The sequence below is a fragment of the Protopterus annectens genome, chromosome 4.part0 (assembly GCF_019279795.1).
Source record: "Protopterus annectens isolate FY-2018-M chromosome 4.part0, PAN1.0, whole genome shotgun sequence".
Lineage (NCBI taxonomy): Eukaryota > Metazoa > Chordata > Ceratodontiformes > Protopteridae > Protopterus > Protopterus annectens.
Window position 1 is genome coordinate 1,895,619,402 of NC_056733.1, and position 21,220 is coordinate 1,895,640,621.

Sequence of the window (21,220 nt, forward strand, 5' to 3'; positions counted from 1 at the left end):
TTTCCTCCAGGTGCTCCAGTATCCTCCCACATTACAAAGACATGATTCAGGAGCATTTCTCCCTGGGCCTCCGCTGAAAATTGGCTTAATTCCAAGTCGGACTTTCCCAGTTAACAAATGTTAAATAAATATTAACAAAAAGGTATTTTACTTATTTTTAGCAATTCTGTGCTCAGAATGAGAAACATATGTTAGTTATAGTGTTTGACCTTCTGAAATGTCACGATTATGTGGTATTGTATGAGGAATTCGGGAGTGTCAGAGAAGTATGTAAGAGTGGTACAAGATATGTACTAGTGTAGTGTGACAGCGGTGAGGTCTGCGGTGGGAGTGACAGATGCATTTAAGGTGGAGGTGGGATTACATCAAGGATCATCTCTGAGCCCTTTCTTATTTGCAATGGCGATGGACAGGTTGACAGACGAGATCAGGCAGGAGTCCCCGTGGACTATGATGTTTGCAGATGACATTGTGATCTGTAGTGAGAGTAGGGAACAGGTGGAGGAGACCCTGGAGAGATGGAGATATGCTCTAGAGAGTAGAGGAATGGAGGTCAGCAGGACTAAGACAGAATATATGTGTGTGAATGAGAGGGAGGATAGAGGAATGGTGAGGATGCAAGGAGTAGAGGTGGCGAAGGTGGATGAGTTTAAATACTTGGGATCAATAGTTCAGAGTAATGGCGAGTGTAGAAGAGATGTGAAGAAAAGAGTACAGGCAGGATGGAGTGGGTGGAGAAGAGTGTTAGGAGTGATTTGTGACAGACGAGTACTGGTAAGAGTGAAAGAGAAGGTCTACAAGAGGGTAGTGAGACCAGCTATGTTATATGGGTTGGAGACAGTGGCATTGACAAAAAGGCAGGAGTTTGAGCTGGATGTGGCAGAGTTAAAGATGTTAAGATTTGCACTGGGTGTGACGAGGGTGGACAGGATTAGGAATAGGTATATTAGAGGGTCAGCCCAGGTTGTAAGGTTTGGAGACAAAGTCAGAGAGGCAAGATTACATTGGTTTGGACATGTACTGAGGAGGGATGCTGAGTATATTGGGAAAAAGATGCTGAGGATGAAGCTACCAGGTAACCGGAAAAGAGGAAGGCCTAAGATAAGGTTTATGGATGTGGAGAGAGAGGACATGCAGGTGGTTGGTGTGGTAGAGCAAGATGCAGAGGACAGGAAGAAATGGAAATAGATAATTTGCTGTGACAAACCCTAACGAAAATAGCCAAGAGAAGATGATTAAAACAAAAGGAACCATGGCAAATGCAGCAATGAGAGGCAAATGTAAAATAATTCAAAAACCACTAGCGTAGTAAAATTTAATTCACCGCTTTCGTCCAAGGACTTCATCAGAATGAATAAAAAACACCACAAGACAGGTTTAAATACATTCAAAATTAAACAATCAATTAAACAATTAAATAAACAATTATAAAATTCAATTATTAATCTTTCAATTAAAAAAGGTAGCAGCAATGTCTTTCCTTTTATGGATTTGTAACTTCCTGTGCTTACATTTGCCTCGCATTGCTGCATTTGCCATGGTTCCTTTTGTTTTATTCGTTTATTTGGCTTTTTGGTGGATTATTGGTGTTCCTGTGCCTGTTCCATGGCCGAGGCAGCGGAGAACTCTTTATTAAACATGACCTTGCATCCCACGCCTAATTCTGACGGATGCAATATCAACAGCTTGCTGGTTACAACTTTAATTGACATTCAGAACTCATTGAAGTTCTTAATAGCAAAAGCAACTGAAAAGGAACGTCTGGTTAACGTTTCCAGTCCGGTTGAACCTTTTCAAGAAATGGAGACTGTCATTGAACTAAATAACGTTCCAGTTCATGGTAAAGACGTAAGCACCAACAAACCTGTCTTTTCCTGTCGGCGTGATTTACCATACTACAAGAATGCTGAGCACTTTTTCAAACCTGTTGATAACCCTTTCTGCAATTTTGACAAACCATGTCAAGGTCTCAACAGCGAGGAATTTAACCACAAGCGTGACAGCCTGCTGAAACTACTGAAAAGGTACAGGTCTCTAGAATTGGAGAATTGTTACTTTTTAAAGTGTATTGACTTAAGAATTGTGCCTAAGGGACTCAGGTTCTTCAAGTGCCCGAACGGTGTCTCCATTGGGCAGCCCATGTTTGACAACTTAGTTTGTTTCTTTAATGAGGCCGTGGTTCCTTTTGTTTTACAAGAGAAGATGATGATGATGATGATTTAGTAAAAGTATCATTGTGGAATCATATCATAAACCACTTTATTTTCATTTTAGTTTAGTTTAGTTTAGTTTAGTTTAGTTTAGTTTAGTTTAGTTTACTTTAGTTTAGTTTATTTACTGGAGTAGTGCGCTAATTACAACAGACCATTTACAGGTACATCCTGGCACTAGAGAACATTTTCAAAAAATCACTGCATTATGCACCTGAAGACTTGAGAGAATGTTACTCTCCTTAAAAATAAGACCTTCAAGTTAAGTATAAGCCTTGTAAGTTTATACTTACAGCAGATACATTAAATTGACTGTACCTACATGAATGTAAGAATAAGATTTGTTTGAGGAAGATCTAAAACTGCTGTACATTGTTCTAGGTTACAAATCCTTACTGAAAAGCTACAAGAATTTTGAACCTGTACTTAATAATGCTTTTGAGTCACAGATGCTGCTTCATATCATTATGTCACGGTGACCCAAGTACTGCCAAACCACTTAATTCATTAATAAGATCTTATTTTCCTCAGAAAGAGATGAGCTGTCAGTGCTTTAGGGTTTGTTATTGTAAGGATGAAAGAGTAATAATTCCATTACAACTACCAGAGAATATGCTTAGATGAATACGTGAATCATATTTAGACATGAACTAAGGTAAAGAAATAATTCAGGATATTATTTATTGGTCGGGTATGACAAAGCAGTGAGAACAGATGGTCAGAGGCTTTGAAATTTACCATCTCTACAGACCTCAAAACTTCAATACAAATTCATCCTTCATAAAATTCTGTCTTTGCCATGCATAAAGGTTGGTATAGATTTGTTTTGGCACAAAAACTTGCCTTTTCTTTGTGTGCTGACTACTATGCTTAGTTTACTGACATTGTACAGCTGACAGACAGAAACATGTCAGACAGTCACAACTTTCCTTAAGTCTGTTTTTGTAAGAAATGGGATATCAGAGGAGGTAGTCACTGAGAATGAATCACCATTTCTCAGTAATAAGCTTTTAAATTTGAGAAATGAAGAAGTTTAAGAACTCATAACTTGGATACTCTGACTACAGTGGGAAGCTTGAATGTATGATAAAGACTGTAGAGAGCCTAATAAATAAATGAGGATATTGTAATAAGCCTACTTGTCCATCCTGGAATACCACAATACTCCTCCAGGATTACTAGGACAGTGGGTAGCTCAGCTTCCAAGGGGCACATGTCCCACATGATGAAAACTATTCAGCTTATTCTTATGACACAAATAATCTGTTAGAGATAAAAGGAGGGAAGCAAAACGTTGGTTTTGACAGAACAGCAATGAGAAAGAACAAACATAATAGTACCAGATTAGGAATCTGGAAATAAAGAAATAACAGAAGAAACAATAGTCGGAGATCAAACGTTCTGATTTGATGCAAGGGCAGGATAACAGGATCTACAGAAGATACTTACAAAATTACCTGCTTCAGAGAGAAGTAATTCAAAATAATACTGACTTTCCTTCGATGCTAAGCATAATCACTGAAGCTGTTCAGTGAACTGACAGCAGTCTCCACAAGGACTTCCTGGCTAATCTGAGTTTAGTGATATGAATCCTATACCTCTGATTCTGATGTAAACAACATAGAAAACAGTCATCAGAACACTTCCAGACAATTACTTAGCTTGACATCAGTAGCACTTGTCAATGACCAAGTGGCTGATAAATCTAAATTTTGCGTTGACAGATGAACTAATTAAAGCAGTTTAGTTATTCAGACTGTACACATGTGGAATCATGTGACTGTCCATATTGCATTTCACTTTCTGTGAAATGTATTTCAAATAGCATACATACATTTTCTGAACATGCTTATGGCCTATGGGCCTTTGAGAGGCTGCTGTTCACCATCAGGCTGCTTAGTTAGTGGTTAAATATTTTGTAAGTTTTGGGTAACTGAACAAGCTTCAGTTACTCCAAAAGGGGTGAGAGGGATTGCATGTGACAAAAATATGAAGCTCTACTAATTGCAGAACACCAGTTTAGGAATACTTAACCTAGTGGGAGCTGTGTGTCTTGTGACACTGCCAGTGTTGTATGAACGTATGAAGATGGTAAACATTTGCTATGCTAAGTCCCCACATTGTGGAGCCTTCATATCTGAAAATCTAGACTTAAAAATGCTAACTTCATGATTCACATTTGTTGAAATATTACCTTTTCTCTGAGGTATAGTGATCTTAGAGTTGATATATATACATTCGGGGGTATGAGGGGAGAGGCAAAAACAACTTTAAAGGAAAAGAGGAATGTTGGATATTCACTCTTCTCCGGGACTTTTTTTTTATCATTTCAAGAATCAGCATTGTGAACTCAACATTTAAGTAGGAAGCCTGTGAAGATGTCTGTATGAATAAGTGTTGATTTTCATCATCTAGATCATCTGTATTAACTATTTTTAAGTTTCAGATACAGTATATTGACAGTAAACATTAGATGCTCCAACACTTACCTTTAGATTAGAACTCTTTCATTCCTCCCCACTCAGAAGTAAAAAAAAATAAATAAACAAGCTACCTAAGCCTACTTATTATGGATATGGGGCTAAAGCCTTTAATAAAATTACCCCAACAATTATTTATTTACTTATAGCATGTAAGTAGGCTGGTTGTGTTTTCAGCCACAATTTAGATATAATAACAAAAAAAGAGAAGGAATATTGATAAACACTGCTGCAAAGCAGGGCATGAAAATACTCTGAGATGTTACAGATGGAATTTCCAAAACCTCCACCCATTCCTCCAGTATTGTCAGCTTTGTGGGGTGTGTGTCACTGCCTGTAATGTTTCTGACAGCCTGCTGCCCCTAAAAAGGCAGATAGAATGTATAAGGTTCCTCAGTCTAAGTTTTTATACACTTAACCCAATCCTTATCTAGCAACTATAGCTCTATTTAATTCTACTGTTGCTAAACATTTGGATAACTCCAATCCTACACTGAGAAAAAGTGTACACTTCTACAGCTTTGATTTTCAGAATTTTGAATTGTCAGTGTCATAAATTAAAGTTTATTCTAACTATGAACGTATGTGGAATGTTTTGTCTGCAGGTTTTTCTTGTAAGGAAAACTTTGCTTTCAGTGGTTTAATTTCTTCCATTTTTACAGGTCATTAGTCCTTGTTTAAAGTCTGTACGACTCTGTTGATATTTCTTCCAGGACTCTGGCTAGTGCTACCGTTTTCAAATGGTTTATCTGGCTGTGTTCTGAGAACCTCCCAGATGATGTGAAAACTCATCATCATCAACCCCCCCTTTTCCCATTTTCTACATGGGGTTGGGGTGTCTTGTCAGCTATCACCATCTCTCTCTATTCAGTCCCACTGTCCTACCTTGTTCAGCACTCATGCCTGACTGTCGCTGGTCTTCTCGCACACAGTCCATCCACCTCTTTGCTGAATGCCTTTGTTTCCACTTGCCTTCTTCCTGTCTGTCCTAAATCTTCCTCACCAGACTGTCTTCTGCTTTTCTGCAGATATGCCTGAACCACTAAAAATCTGTTCTCTTTGATCTTTTCTGCAGTCTGAGGTACTTTGGCTTCTGCTCTGATGTTCTCATTTTTTCATCTTTTCCACAGGGTGCATCCTAACATCTGTCTCAGACACTTCATCTCCATCACCTCTAGCTTCCACAACTGCTCACCCTTTATTTCTCAGGTTTCTGTACCATACAGCAGTACTGGTCGCACCACTGCTTTGAACACCTTACTTTACAGTTTGTTTGGCATTTTTCTGTCATGCACTACACCTGACACTCTATGCCAGTTGGCTGCAATGCCTCATATTCTAGTGCGAGTTGGTTTCAGCCCCTGTGATATTAGCTTTGATCTCCTCTTTCAGACTTCCCATCTCCTCAACCACCCATCCCAGATACTTGAATTGTTTATTCTGTTATACTAGCTTCCCTTCTATCTCATTTCTCAACTTCTTCTGAATTCCCTCATTTGATTCCATTACAACTTTCTTAGTTGTACTCACTTTCATTCCATGTGCCTTCAGTTTTGCATTCCATTTCCCTATCCTTTGCTGAAGTACTTGCATCAGACTCTGTATTGCCATGTTATCTGCATACAGTAACTTTGTCGATTTGTCCCCTTCAACCTGTTTTCTAATGTAGTTCATCACCAGTATGAATAGCATTGGACTCAAGGCTGAACCCTGATGCACACCTACTTCCACTGTGAATCCATTTGTGATTGTCTCCTTGTTCATAGTCTGCACTAATTCTATCGATGCTTCTGGGATTTCAAACTACAGCAGGACTGCCCAAATCAGCTTAATGAGGAGCTTTTGATATGCTTTCTACAAGTCCAGGAATGCCCAGTTGGATTCTTTCCTCATCTCTAGCTTCGTCATAGCTAGCTATCTCACTGCAAACATTTGGTCAGTTGTGCTGCATCCTGATCTGAATCAGAACTGCTCATCTTCTATCTTATTTTCTACTAGATTATGTATTTGCCAATTACCATCTCTAGAACTTTCATGCTGTGTGATAGTTTGATACTGTTATACTTCCCACAGTTGTGAACGTCCCCTTTGTTCATGAACACTGGCACTAGTATGCTTGTTCTGCAGTCATCTATGATATGCTTTATTCTCTATACTACTATGAGTATCCTCAGGAGCCATTTCTCCCTGTCTCACTCAACATCTTTATCATATGGGCTGTGACCTCATCTGAGCCTGCTGTTTTCCCTGACTTCATTTTCCTTAGTGCTGTTCTTACTTCTTCTATGGTGGGCCTCCTCCTTTAATCATAGGCTGTGTTTGTTGCAGTACAGCTTCTGTGGGGTTTTAGCCATTCAGAATTTGTTGGAAAAACTCCATCCGGCTGCCTTTGATGTATTGTGGGCTGGTGAACAGGTTCTTGCTGGCATCCCTTATGAAGAGTGTATGACTATCTTCTTTATCTTTCTGTCTTTGCCCTACAACCTGATAGAGTTTCATCTACTGAGTCACTTTACAGAAATTGGCAGAGTTCTTCTTATGCCTTGTTCTTTGCTATTGCAACTCCTCTCTTAGCCTTGTAGTTAGCTAACCAGTGTTTCTTCCTAGCCTGGTCTGTTTTGTCTGTCTCCAACTTTTTCCTGCACTCCTTCTTTGTTTTGCTGACTTCCTGGACTTCTGCATTCCACCACTAACTTTCCTTATGTTCCTTATTTCCATATCTGACTTGGATGCGTATCTCTTCTGTAGTCCTCACATGTGCTGTTTTGAGGTGCTGCCATTCTTTCTTCATCTCCATCTATTTCCTCTTCTTCTTTAGGTGCTAGAGCCCTGAATAATGTCTTGAACAGTTGTGTTTTCTCTCCAGTCAAATTCCAGGTCCTCAGCCTGGTGTCTGATGACCTTAAAGCCTTCCCTGAGCACTTCTTGTAGCAACCCATGGTTTATGCTTTGGGCTGACTGTTTCACTGGGGATGACTTTGTAATTGCTGATTCTATCCAAGTGTCCTTTCCTTACTGGAGTTGTATGTTGGCCACTCTTGTATGTGACCTTGTGACTGTCTGTCGTACCTAATCATGTATTGGCCACCATCAACCCATTTGCCAGATAAAAGTCTAGAAAGGCTTCTTTTTTATTCCTGTTACTCCACCCAAGTGGACCCATGCAGTCCTCATATCCTCTTCTGTCTGCCTCAATATTTGCATTCAGGTCACCAATTATCATCATCAATTCATATTGTCCTGCTTTATCAAGTAGGTCCTGCAACTGCTGTCTGAATGCACTATTTTTCTCATTATCACCACCCAGCTATGAGGCATAGGCTGATTTTATGAATACTGCCATATCATCACACTGCAGTTGGATTGCCATGAGTCTGCCATTAATTCTGATGACATCCCTCGCTATTTTCTGAAGTTACTCCCTCACCACAATACCCCACCATTTCTAGTCTGTCCTCCTGCGGTGTAGTGGACTCTGGATCCCAAGCCAAGTAACTTTGCTGCACTGTCCTTTCATATTGTCTCCTGGATACATAGGATGTCCAGCCTCCTCCTTACCATTATCCCATCCACTTCCAAGTTGCATCCTGTCAGTGAACCTTTATTGACTAAAGTAATTCTCAGTTCATTTTTGATAGGTTGATTGGTGGTATGTCCAGGTTTTCCTTAGAGATAGCCCAGGTAACCTAAGCTTGGCAACTGGACACTGACTAACCACTAGCTTATTGACCCAGGACTGCTGGGCTTTATGGAGCACATGCATTCCTCCCACTGTTAACATGGGTCCCTGGCACAGGTCAGAGTTGGCCAGGTCCTCAACACACTTAACATTCTCAAATAACCATACCCATTTGGCAGCACTACTCAACACAACCAAATCACCTAAAGCCATGTGAAAAATGAGAATTAAAATTATCCTATGGGGAGAGATTTTGTGTTTGGTCTCTCAGGATTTTGGGCATGATTGATTCTCATGATACTACTAGCAAGACTTCACTTTAGAAGATACAATATTATCTGAAGTCTCTTTGGTCCAAGCATGAACACCAACTATCTTTTCAAATCTCAGGTGTCTGTTTTTGCAGAAGAGAGATTACTTGGTGAAGACAGCAAATGTCCTTAATCCAGGTGCCCCCTTATTTCCACCCCCAACTCCAAAGCAATAAGATACCACAGACACCTTGGATTTTGCTTGGGGAGCAGTATCAAGAGGGATAAAAGGGCAATGTTTTTTGGACACCAAAGACAAATGCAAGCTCATAAATATAAAAGAGATGCATGTAATTGTCAATACACTGTACTCTCTGAATCATCTTTGGTCCCCTGGACCTCTTCAAGTTGTTACAGACAATACCACACTCATGTGGTAGATTAATAAGCAAGGAGGAACCAGGTCTTACCCTTTTTTCACACAAGCCATGTTAGTTTGGGATATAAGCTCACAGTACAGTCTTCCTCTGCAGGCATCCTATATCCCATCAGAGCAAAACTGTATGCCTGACAAGATAAGTAGTACAAGGGCAAACCCTGATGGATGGAAACTAGATGAAGCAGCCATCCATGATTTGAACCATCTCTGGAGACGTCTTCAAGTAGACCACTTTGCCTCCTGTATGAAAAATCAGCTGGCAAAATCTTGCTCCAGGACTCCATACAAGAAGGCCTGGAAGACAGATTGCCTTTTCATTTCCTTTTTCAGGAATGTTTCTCTATGCTTTAATACGCTTTCCACTGATTTGCAGGTTACTTCTGAAAATTGTAAAGGAATGCCCCAGGAATATCATGATGACTCGCTTCTGGCCCGGCAACAGCAGTTCTCCCTTCTTTCATAAGTAGCCAATGGCAATTACCACAAGCTTCATCACAGAATGGAACTGCTCACACAAGAACAGGGGTCTTTGATACTCCCCAACCACAATCAACTTCAACTGACTGGGTTTTAATTCCATTTAGGCACTTGCTTACTGATGTAGCAGGTACTAATGGAATCAAGAACGCCGGCTACTAGAAAATTACATATTAGCAAGTGGAAAAGGTACTTTAGTTGATGCCAACAACATAACCAGCACCCATTCACGACTAGTGATTCTCTAGTTTTACAATATTTGTGTGAGTTACTATCCTTTGGCTTTTCTTTTTTCTCCATCAAGATTAATTTATTGTCCATTTCATAATGTCTGCCTTTGGATCCTATTCTTTCAATGCATTCTCATGTTGAAATATTTTTGAAAAGGATTTTACGTAAGAGGTCTCAAATAAAACTGGTGGCACCTCCTTAGGATATTAGTTTTGTGTTAGAATATATAACACTTGCTCTATTTGAACTAGATCATCTGGTTAACCCAAAGTTATTAACATAGATGACTATTTTACTCATTGCTATGACTTCTGCAAGAAGAGTATCTGAGTTGCAAGGTGTTATGATGAGGCAACCCTATCTTGTTTTCCACAGAGACAGGGTTTGTTTGAGGACAAATTCTTGTTTTATACCTAAAGTGCATCTGGGTTTACTTTAAGACAAACTATTCATCTACCTGTTTTCTTTCTGTTACTCTCACCATAGCAAAACTATTCCAGGCAGGATCTAGGCCCACTCTACCAGAGCCTTGGCTTTGTTTATGGCATTTTGAAAAAGTTTGGATTCTAGAAGTATTGCAGAAGCAGCAACCCAGTCATTTGTACATGCCTTTACAAAGCTCTACAAGCTTGATTCCTCTTTAGGTCTAGATAAGGCTTTGCTAGGACCATTCTGCAGGGGTTCCTGGACCATTGTCCCTTGACTTCCAAAATGTTGTAAACTAGGGTAATCTACCCATATAGCTAAGGCTACTACAGCAGAGATCAATATGATGACCATAGTACAGTTGTGTAACTAAACTTACAACAATGCTAGATATTCAAATGATGGCTGTTGCAGTAGCTGCTCGCTCCCTCTTGTTTTTATTTTTAATCATGCCAGGGTATGTATATATGTATTGCTATGTCCTATCAGGGTGCAACCTTCCTCTCTCAGTTAGCATGAAATCTCCGAAGAGCTTTCTGTTCAAACTTGTCTTTCTAGCCAGAATGTGGAAGGTGCCCTGAAGATGTGAAATTTGGCTGGCTGTTATATCCTTGGCAGAATATAACCTATATAGCTAAGGCTAATGCAGTGGTGATCATCTGAATGTCTACTGTAATGGGAAGTTTACTTACACAACTGTACCTTCATGAAGTTAGGTAGGAATGATCACACTGTTGCCTTTAAATATCGAGCCTTTTATATGTGAGAGTTCACCACAGAACACAACATATGTTTTGATGGAGGATGTAGTGATTTCACACCAAAGACTATTGTGCTACTTCAGCATTTCTAAGTCACTGGAGATTTAAGTAAACTATTTCATTTTTTTAACTCGTGACATTTTTCTGTTGTCATTTCTAAGTGACACATTCCATAGCACTTCCAAAATAATTTTTCCATTCAATCCTTTTTAAACTCGTCTACATAAGCCATGCATGAAGTATCCACAAAGTGCATGAGTTTACCAGGTTTGTACTTTACTTAAAAGTCATATTTCTATAAAAGTAATAACATTCTCTGTAAATGTACTGAAACATATGTAAGCACTTTCAGGAGATGCTTTGAAGTGGTTTATGATCAGATTCCACTATAATGCTATTACCATAAATAAAATCAAGTAATTTATGATTGCTAAAAACTGAAACAAGCATTTCCTTTTCGACCTGTACTTAACACATTTATACATCGGTCATTGTCCCATGTATAAGCTGCAAGTAATGCCTGCTTGTGACAGTACTACAGCTATACCTTCTTGACTAATATCTACTTACAAAGTTATAGATGGCAGCACATTACACTACTTAAGAGCTGATGCAGTAATTGCATAGTTCAGCAATGGCACCACATTATAATACTTAAGAGTTGATGCTGCAGTAATTGCATAGTTCAGCAAATCAAAACTTTTGTTTTGCTGATCAGTGCCGTACTGTATCATAGGTTCATAGCTTCATAGGTAGGTACTAGGCTATCAGCCCAAGGGCCTAAGTAAGCCTAGCCAACAAGGTTCCCTGGCTTACGCCACCCAAGAAATATCCTGTACCCCTGTTGAGCAGAGCCACAGAAGTGATCCCCTGGGTGTATTTCCTATTTCCCATCCACGCATCAAGATTTTTCTTGAAGAGTGCTAATGAGGAACTTTGCTTGACATAGATGGATAGCTTGTTCCAGAGGATAAGAAGTCTCTGGGACAGGAATATATCCCTCCAGCATGTCCTGCTTAGTGTGGTGACAAGGTTTAGGTCCCTAGAGTGTGTAGCTCGGAGGGATTGGGATTTATTTAGGTGTAGCATGTCCAACAGCTCTGGGTTTAACATAGCTTTACATGTTAGGCAGAGATCTACTCGGAGTAGGCGATATGATACAGAGTAAAGCTGGAGTTTTTTGAGACGGTCAGTGTAGGGCATCTGCTTGAGGCCAGTAATCCTCTTTGTGAGGTACTTCTGTGGCCTTTCCAGCTGCTGCAGATGTCTTGTGAGGTACATTCCAAAAGGGGGGTTGTACTCTATAATGGGTCTAATGAGTGCCAAGTAGAGGTGAACAATGACCTCTTTTTTTCCTGGATGAAAACCCTTTTCTGATAAGGTGTGCCACATAGAAGGATTTCCTGACTACTGTAGTGATGTGATTATCAAAGGAGAGACTACTGTCCACCTGGGTCCCAAGGTCTCTTATCACACATTCAGCATTAAGTAGATTGCCATTTATGTGGTAGTTCATGGGTACAAAGTTTTTACTAAAGGGGATGACAATGCACTTTTTGGCATTGAGCTTGAGGCCATGCCTCTGACACCAGACATCTGTCTCAGTGAGGCCCTTCTGTAGGATGTCCACATCATTTGGGGACTCAACTATGGCTCCTAGTTTGTAGTCATCTGCAAACTTCATTAGCCAGAGGCCTTCTCTGTTAGCCTGTACTTCAGAGAAGTAGATACTAAACAGGAGAGGTCCCAGGACTGAACACTGTGGTACTCCACTTGTCACTGGTTTGAAGTCAGATTTTCAGTCTGCAACTTTTACAGTGTGGGTTCTGTCAGTGAGCCAGTTGGCAACCCATCTTGTGATGTAGGGATTTATACCTAGTTTAGTGATTTTTAGCTATAATTCCAGAATGGGGGATTGTGTCGAATGCCTTGACGAGGTCAAGATAGGCTGTGTGAACAACCTTACACTTGTTTATGGCTTTGGTGACTGCCTCAAAGAAGTTGATCAGTTTTAGAAGGGATGATCTGCCTTTAACAAACCTGAACTGGGTTGGGTCCAGAGTTTGGAGGTTACCAATGTCTTTGTTTATGAGTTCCATGATGATTTATTTATTTATTTATTTATTTTTATTTAACATTTGTTAACCGGGAAAGTCTGACTAGGTTCCACAGATCCTGTTTTCAGCGGAGGCCCGGGGAGAAATGCTCCAGAAGCATGTCTTTAGAATGTGGGAGGAAACCGGAGAACCCGGAGGAAACCCACGCAAATGCAGGGAGAGCATGCAAACTCCACACAGAAGGCACCCCAGCCGAGAATCGAACCGGAGAACCTCTTGCTGTGAGGCGACAGCATTAACCGCTGCACCACTGCACCGCCCAATGATACGTTCTGTAGTCTTGCAGACCAGGCTTGTCAGGCTAATAGGGTGATAGTTCCCAGGATCAGTGGTGGCTCCCCCTTTGCGGAGTGGGATAGCTGTTGCTGTGCACCATTCAGTGGGCACAAAGCCTAACGTGAGACTATGATTCAATATGGTGCTTAGGTGGGGAGCCGGTTCATTCTGAAGGTTCATAGGTGTGTATTAGGCTAATAACCATAAGGCCCTTTTAAGCCTAGCCATGCATCCTAAATCTCTGATATGTTATGGTACCCTTGATAAGTTTAAGTAGATGCTTGGAGATGAAGCATTTATAAGGGGGTGCCTGAGAGATGAAACACTTACAGGCTACCTGTGTCCATTACAGACATGGGTACCAAATGTGGTACTGTAAAGTCTGACAGAAGAGGAATAAGCTTGGTCAAATTCTACCCTATGCTTGCAAACTGACTGAGAATGATTTGTCAATGGATTTTTGAATGTACACAATCAGTTTGACCTTATTAACATCTGGCTGTAACTCTATGCCATTATCAGTCAGATACAACCTATGTATTTCAGAGAAGTTACACGTATAGACAGATAGAGTGATATGTTTGCAAATATGTGAATGTGATTGTGCATATGCGTGTATGTACAGAGAGAGATAGATATAGATAGACAGAAAGATAGGTAGAAGCATTGGCTAAAAAGGTTGCACAGACAAACCAGAAAATAAAGTTCAGTAAAAATTGCAAGAAAGACTCAGCCAAACTAAAGTCTTCACTGTCTAATACCGTAAACCTCCTGCAGAGGTCTATAAAATATATGCAAATTACCCCTTGAGGACATACCAGCATTTGAGATAAATTGCTTTTGAATGTCCAGGACTTATTACTTTTTAGTTTTTAATTTTTTTATGGGTAATTTCAGGCCATTAAAGCCAAACCACACTAGCTGTAGAAATGTTATGTTTCTTATTTTTTGTGACCTTGTCAGTACAGCATAAGTGGATTGTTTGGCAATACATTAAAAACACAAGGATGAAAAAACTTCAACTGATGCCCATAAATATTAAGGTGTCTGGCAAAATATCTCAAACAATATCAAAGTGAACTGTATAAAGGCTACTTAGACAAATGTACACATATATATTTGTGTATGCATATGTGTGTATGTGTGGGTATTTTGTCAAATGTACCTTTGGTCAACAAGTGTTAGACTTAACATTTAATGCTGAATGTACAGAGAGCCAAACATCCAAGCATACTTCATCAAGATAGATAAATAGGGTTTGTAGGGGGTGAGAGTGTTTGTGCATGTACTTGAATGGTAGGGTTAGGTTTTGCATGTTTGTGTGAGAGTGAATAGTACAGAGTCAGAGTCAGGGTTAGGTAATGGAATAGATGCAGTGTTGGTAGTGTTATTTCTGCATGTTTATGTGTCCAAGTCATCTTGCATATTAGCAGTGTTACAGGAAGATTTTTTAAAAGTAAGGTGTAGGTTTAGGGTTGAGGGAAGGGACAGGGTTAGGGTTAGGGTAAGCATCTATTACTAAGTTGGTGTAGGGAGCAAAGTTCGATACCTGGAGACCTCAGTCTATCAAGAAGCTTTATTAGATATATGTTAAGTTCCTGCTTTGTAGCATCCCATCGTAGAATATCATCTACTCCATGTGATCTATAGTTACCATTGCTTTTGCCCTCTGAAACATCTCTGGGGCTGACAACTTCCCAAAATGTAATCCCAAGAATCAGTAATGACCAAAAGAGGTACTGGAAGTTTAAAGTTTGGGATTGTGTTTATTCAACTTGCAGTCCAAAAGCTTCTGATATGTATCATACACTGACAATAGTTGAGCAATGGATGTAGCTGCTACTGCTTGCTCAGTTATTTTAAGATCTCCTTTGATTTCTTGCTACATGACCATTGCCTTGCTATTCATCCACTCCTTTTGTTCTAAATAACTATAACTTCCATTACTTCCATACAGTACAGCTGTTTCTTTTTCCTTTTGGGGCATAAAGTATGGGTACTGATTCTGGTGAAATATCTATGATACTCAGCCTGTAGACACTCTATGTCTTTGAAGAAATTAATATACTTTTCCAAAATGTTAAGAATAGTCTGTGTTAGATAACGTTTTTATTAATGTCAGACACTAATGCTGTAGTTATCAAATTTTAATTAATTAACATTCTGATTTACACTCTGCCAATAGTAGCACAGTAAAATAAGCTTTAGTCCGTTGCAGCTCCAATTGAGCTGGATGATTATTTCTTTATTATATATTAGTTCTGTGCAAAAACAGGAGGCTGAGTGCATGACACTCTGCATGCAGGCTGAGACACAGAAGGCAGTTAGAACTAGTTTAATCTAGGTACTGTTCTTTTGCTTCAAGTCTCTTTTTGCACAAAAAACAAAACAGAATGTGAAGCTCTTCACAATGACCATTTATTAATATAGTAGATTAAGCCCTTTCATCTTTTTCACATAAAAGACTTCTTCAAAATAAAGTCAAACCACTCACTTCTCTATTTAAACCCCCAAAATGATTATACAATTAAATAAATAAATGAAGATATTAAGGAACCATACACCTAGTTAATAATGTGCATGCTCACAGATTAAAATACCCTGTAAGAATTTTATTTTTAAAACAACTACTGCTTTAAATACCTTATTTAAAAAATATATGAATCAAATGAAATGTAAAAACATTCATATACTGTTCTAGCTTGTATGTGCCATCCATTTCAATATCTAAATCTACTGTTCTGTTTATTTTGTTTAATATTCATGATAAATGTGTGGATGCATGTAAACAAACTGCATATGCAATTATTTGATATGCCTTATTATTTGTTTTCATTTCAGTGCGGAAACAAGAAATCATTAAGGTAACAGAGCAGCTCATTGAGGCTATCAGCAATGGAGATCTGGAATCATATACGTAAGTGGTTTCCTCCTTTTTTTGCAAGATATGAAATTTCATTAACAATAGCTTATTTGTATAAAATGATGTATCTACTGTTTGAAAGTCAAAACTAAAATAGCATTGTCTGTGACCCCTCAGACACATAACTGTTCCCTGTGTGGTATAAACTAAATGAGGCTTAACTAGGGACCTCCTGTGTAATGCTCATAAGTACAGTTGCTAATTTGTAAAGCTTGGTAGCACCTTCACTATTCCTTATTATTGTTGTTGTTATTTTTATTATTATTATTAGTAGTAGTATTACTATTATTATTGTTGTTTATATCAAATCAATTAAAACATAGTGAAAGTGCAGTTAAAATGATACAGTACCTTTCATTGTTTCTTCCAGGCACTTTCACTGTCCCCTTGAGTGGGCATGAATTAAATAAAATATAAGTGTTTTTTTGCTGGAATGCCTACTAAAGAAGCTTCCATGGAAATGCACCAGGCTTTACTATGACACTTCCTAAACAATAATTCCCTAGAAGCCTTTGTTGAAACATGGTGTTATCAAGTGCAGTCCTGTAAATTTACTATGTCAACTTTTGAACTTCATAGACCACCAAGATGTTCTACATAAGGACTGACAATGACAACATCCATCCCTGAGCTTCAGTTAATGGCAGATTTCTAGAGTCAGTTAAAGACAAAAGAATAAAATGCAGACTGCAGTAAATTTTTAGTAACATCTCTAAAATTCAAAGTGAAACAATTAGCTATCTTCCGAGTACTTTGCTAAGATTTTTAACAATTTTTTAACAATGCAGATGATGTATGACATACATTTAAACAGTTTGTTCATATCCTGTTCAAGTGAGAATATTTATTATTTACCTGCTGCTCAGGTAGCTTTGTTCCTTTCACTTTATTATTACTTGTCAACAGACAGGCAGTTCACATCACTTTATACAATGAGAATAGTTTATCTGTTGAAGGCAGACATTTGACACCTTTTTAAATGCACACCATTTAGTCTGCACCCCTAATATGCAGGTATATTTCCAGCAACATACACTGAAGATGTATGTGGAATGTAGGAACAATACTAAACAGGTGACTTTGAGATGCTTAGCCATATGCACCTTTAAGAAGATACACTTAAACGTTCTTGCTGCCCTTTTTGAGCATTTAATACTGCCCACCTCTCAAATAGACCAGGACTATGTAAATAATCCTATGGCAAATGTGTATCTACCCATCTAGTTACCAAGACTGACCATAAAATTAGCAAAGGTAGTACTTTGTGTGAACTACAGTGGCAATTTATTCCACATACTGGGAATATGTTGAATTAGGACTTTAACCCTCTTATGTGATTTGTATACTTGTTGGTTTAAATTTAAGTCACAACTGTGGGCTTTTGTAGACACACTAATTTTTGCAAAGAAACTGGAGGTCAAATAAGATTGCGTGTACTATACCTTAAAAGGTAAGACATTGGTCACCACAGAGAATCTGGTAGGTTACTGGATGCAAAGTGTATTGCATAATATATGTAGGTATATTGTGCTAATCTGTCATGGTAGGTGAAGGATTTAAGGCATTAATTTTCTTGGTTAAAAATCCTTGGACCATTTCCAGCTGAGTGATATGCTTGGACTAGAAGACATCAAAGGAAGCATTATATGCAGTGACGGCTTTAATAAACAAAGAGAATAGTAGTATAACAACATCCTACGATCTTGAGACTATTCCTTTGTAAATTAACTGAGTTAGGGAAATGGACTTCCTGACTATGTTGTAAACCTGATGATTTAATGAGAGCAAGTTGTCCACATAAGTAGCCAGGTGTCTTATGACCATGTCTGTCTTAAGAGGAGTGCCATTTATAACATATGACATGGGAAGTGCTTTTTTTGTAAAATGCTACTGCACTGCGCCTTTTTGTATTTAGCTTGAGAATCCTTTTGGAACACCAACCCAGAGTCTGCCCATGCTCTGGAATAGACTTCCCATACATGTCAAGCAGAGCACCTTACTGGCCCTCTTCAAGAGAAATCTTGATGAGTGGATGGGAAATAGAAAGTTCACCCCAGGGATCACTGCAGTGGCTCTACTTGATAGAAGCACTGGGAACTAATGTCGGGCAGCATGATGCCAGGGCACTTCTATGGGCTAGGCTTGTAAAGGCTTCAGGGCTATTAGCCTAGTACACACCTATGAACCTATGAACTATGTGTGTATAGCAGTTCTTCCTGAAGCTGGTTGGTATTAGTAGATGAGTGGATGATTTTAACTTATGAGTGGATATCCAACTTGCAGTCATCAGCAAATATGGCTAGCCACCCTTCTGTGCTATTGGCTTGGATGTCTGTAAAATAAATGCTAAAAAGGAGACAGTATGTTACGTTAATCCAGTTTTTTATAATACCAGTGTGATAAATGGTGTCAGAAGACTTGACCTGGTCGAGATAAGCAGCATGCATTGAATGACTGCTGTCCATTGGTTCTGTAACCTTTCCAGCAAAGCATAGTTAGTTCATGATAAAAGACCTGCTCTTCACAAACAAGAACTGGCTGAAGTCTATATCAGACAATTTGTCTTTGTCCATACTAATGAGTTCTGGTATGACACATTCCATGGCATTGCATATAAGACTGCTGAGACTGATGGGTCTATCAAAGCCTGGATACAAAGAGGTACCCCTCCTTTTGTAGATAAGTCAGAGTTTCTGTTCTCTAGGCATTGGGCATTTGAACCATATGGATAGGCTGAGGCTGAACAATTTATGCAGAGGCTCAGATAATACAGTTTTGACACTGATGAGAATGCAGCCAGGTAACTTATCTAATCACATCCAAAATATTATTTATAGACTTTGATATAGATTCTGAGACTTGCTCCACAGTGATTTAGGGGAGACTAAACTTTTGGAGATAATAGTGGTTGCAACCTGGGTAGGTGGGTAAAGTTTTCACTAAATTTGTTTGCTGAGATACAGGCTACATGCTTGGGATCAGAATGTATAACACTTTTATAGATGAGCTCAACGTATTGGTGGGCATTATTCCTTATATTCATAACATCATTTTTTCACTAACAAAAAATGAACTGAAGTATCTGCAGAAACCTTAAAGAATTTACACTTTCTAAAAGAGCTCATACGTTCCTGGCTGACATGTTTCACTGTTGTCTTAAGATAAGTGGATGAGGATTTCTTAAAATATTTTGTGGTTTTCCACTTTTTGTTGTATAGTTTATTAATACTGAAGTTCAGACAGACAGGTTTATTCCTGAATTTATTACTACATTAAGGGCAGACCTGTGCAGCTGTTTAAGTGCTGGTAAAAGTCAGATTAAGCAGCTCTCAGGTGGGTCCTTTTTTGGGGGATTGCTGGAAATTTTGCATAGGTCTTCTACAAGCTGAAGTAGATTTGCCCTTGAGAAGTTCCTACATATCGTCTCATTTGGTGGTGGAGTAGGACCAAAAAACTTGACAGAGAAAATGATTGACTTGTGGTCAGAGTAAACTAGGAGTGAGAAGGTGCATGGCCAGGTACGGGTATCATCTAGGTTAGAAAGGACAAGATCAAAGTTGTTAGAATCTATCAATATTAACAGGTGTGGATTTCTTATATTTCTTTGTGGTACAGAAGCACAGTAGTACAATGGTTAGTGTTACTGATTCACAACATTTGGTTGTGTGGTTTAGTTCTCAGATGGAGTACATTCTGCATAGATCTTGCTTTTCTTTCTGTGTCCATGGGAGCTTTTGCTAGGGAGTCTGGCTCCCTTGGACATCTCAAAGTGATTAAGAAGTTCTTCAAATTTCCTACAGGTATTTGTGAGGGATGTGTGTGTGTGTGTGTGTGTGTGTGTGTGTGTGTGTGTGTGTGTGTGTGTGTGTGTGTGTGTGTGTGTGTGTGTGTGTGTGTGTGTTTGTATCCTGTGAAGGACTAGTGTCATACCCTGGATTAATGTATCTGCCTTGTATTCACTGACAGCAGAGATAGTCTTAGTTCCCATGCAAAAGTGAGCTGGAGAAAACAGGTATTAGAGAATTAATTAATAATTTCAGTCGTAGTTCCTTTTCCTCCCACATCCCAAAGACATGCTGTAGATGGATTGGACACTCTAAATTGGCCCTAGGCATGAGTGTGTGTGCCTTCTGTGGAAGGTTGGGTGCCGGGCTGGCAACTCGACACTGTAAAACTCCACTGCCAATCATGAGTGGACAGGTGATCCGCTGTGGCGACCCCTAACCAGGAAAAGCCAAAAGAAGAAGAAAAAGATTTCAAGAAGACTGCTTTACATCTGTTATTTTAAGTTCTATGCCAGATTTACTGTACTTTTCATATAGTTCTTCCCAGATATTTAGATTGTTTTGATAGTGTATTTTTGTAGGTGTTTTCCTTCTAGTGGTAGAAAAAGCAAGCCTTTCAATATGAGGAGTGTATGGGCTTTTATACTCTTAGATCCTTTTGAACATGATTTCTGTTGTTTGATGAGCCACTGAATATGAAACAGAGGTTTTGTACTTCTTCATAACAATACTTTATAATTTTGGCTAAGCGGTAATGCCTGTTATGTTTTCTTCTTGAGAAAAATAAATGGTTTTGCATATGCGATAACTACTTTGCTGTTATTTTTGTGATTAATTCAGAATGCTCATGACAACGTCAGTCAGCTCGGCCCAGATAGAACAGCCAGTGTTTACTTGGTGTCTTTAACTTTAAAACATCAACAGATATAGTATTTCAATTTGTGGTTTATTTTGAAACCATGTAAGATATTACTTATATTCTTACCTATTATTTTTCTTTACCTGCTGTTAGGTGCATAGAAGAATACTAGCCTATCAGTATGTAGACTGTTATAAGCTTGGCCAATAACCAGAGATCAGAATTAAACCCTGTACCTTGTATCTGTGAAGTGAAGACTTGAACCATTATGCCAATTCCACCCCCACTCAATGTTAAGACTATGTA

At 39.0% G+C, this 21,220-nt stretch overlaps 1 protein-coding gene across 2 annotated transcripts in view; it reads left to right on the forward strand.

The window, feature by feature from the left end:
- Positions 1-21,220, forward strand: part of LOC122800065 (calcium/calmodulin-dependent protein kinase type II subunit alpha) — a 1,141,826-nt gene that overhangs the window by 952,040 nt on the left and 168,566 nt on the right. For both annotated transcript variants that reach the window (XM_044069562.1, XM_044069563.1), the window contains one exon: positions 16,189-16,264. In XM_044069562.1, the coding sequence (XP_043925497.1) occupies positions 16,189-16,264 (76 nt within the window). The remainder of the gene's footprint in view (positions 1-16,188; positions 16,265-21,220) is intronic.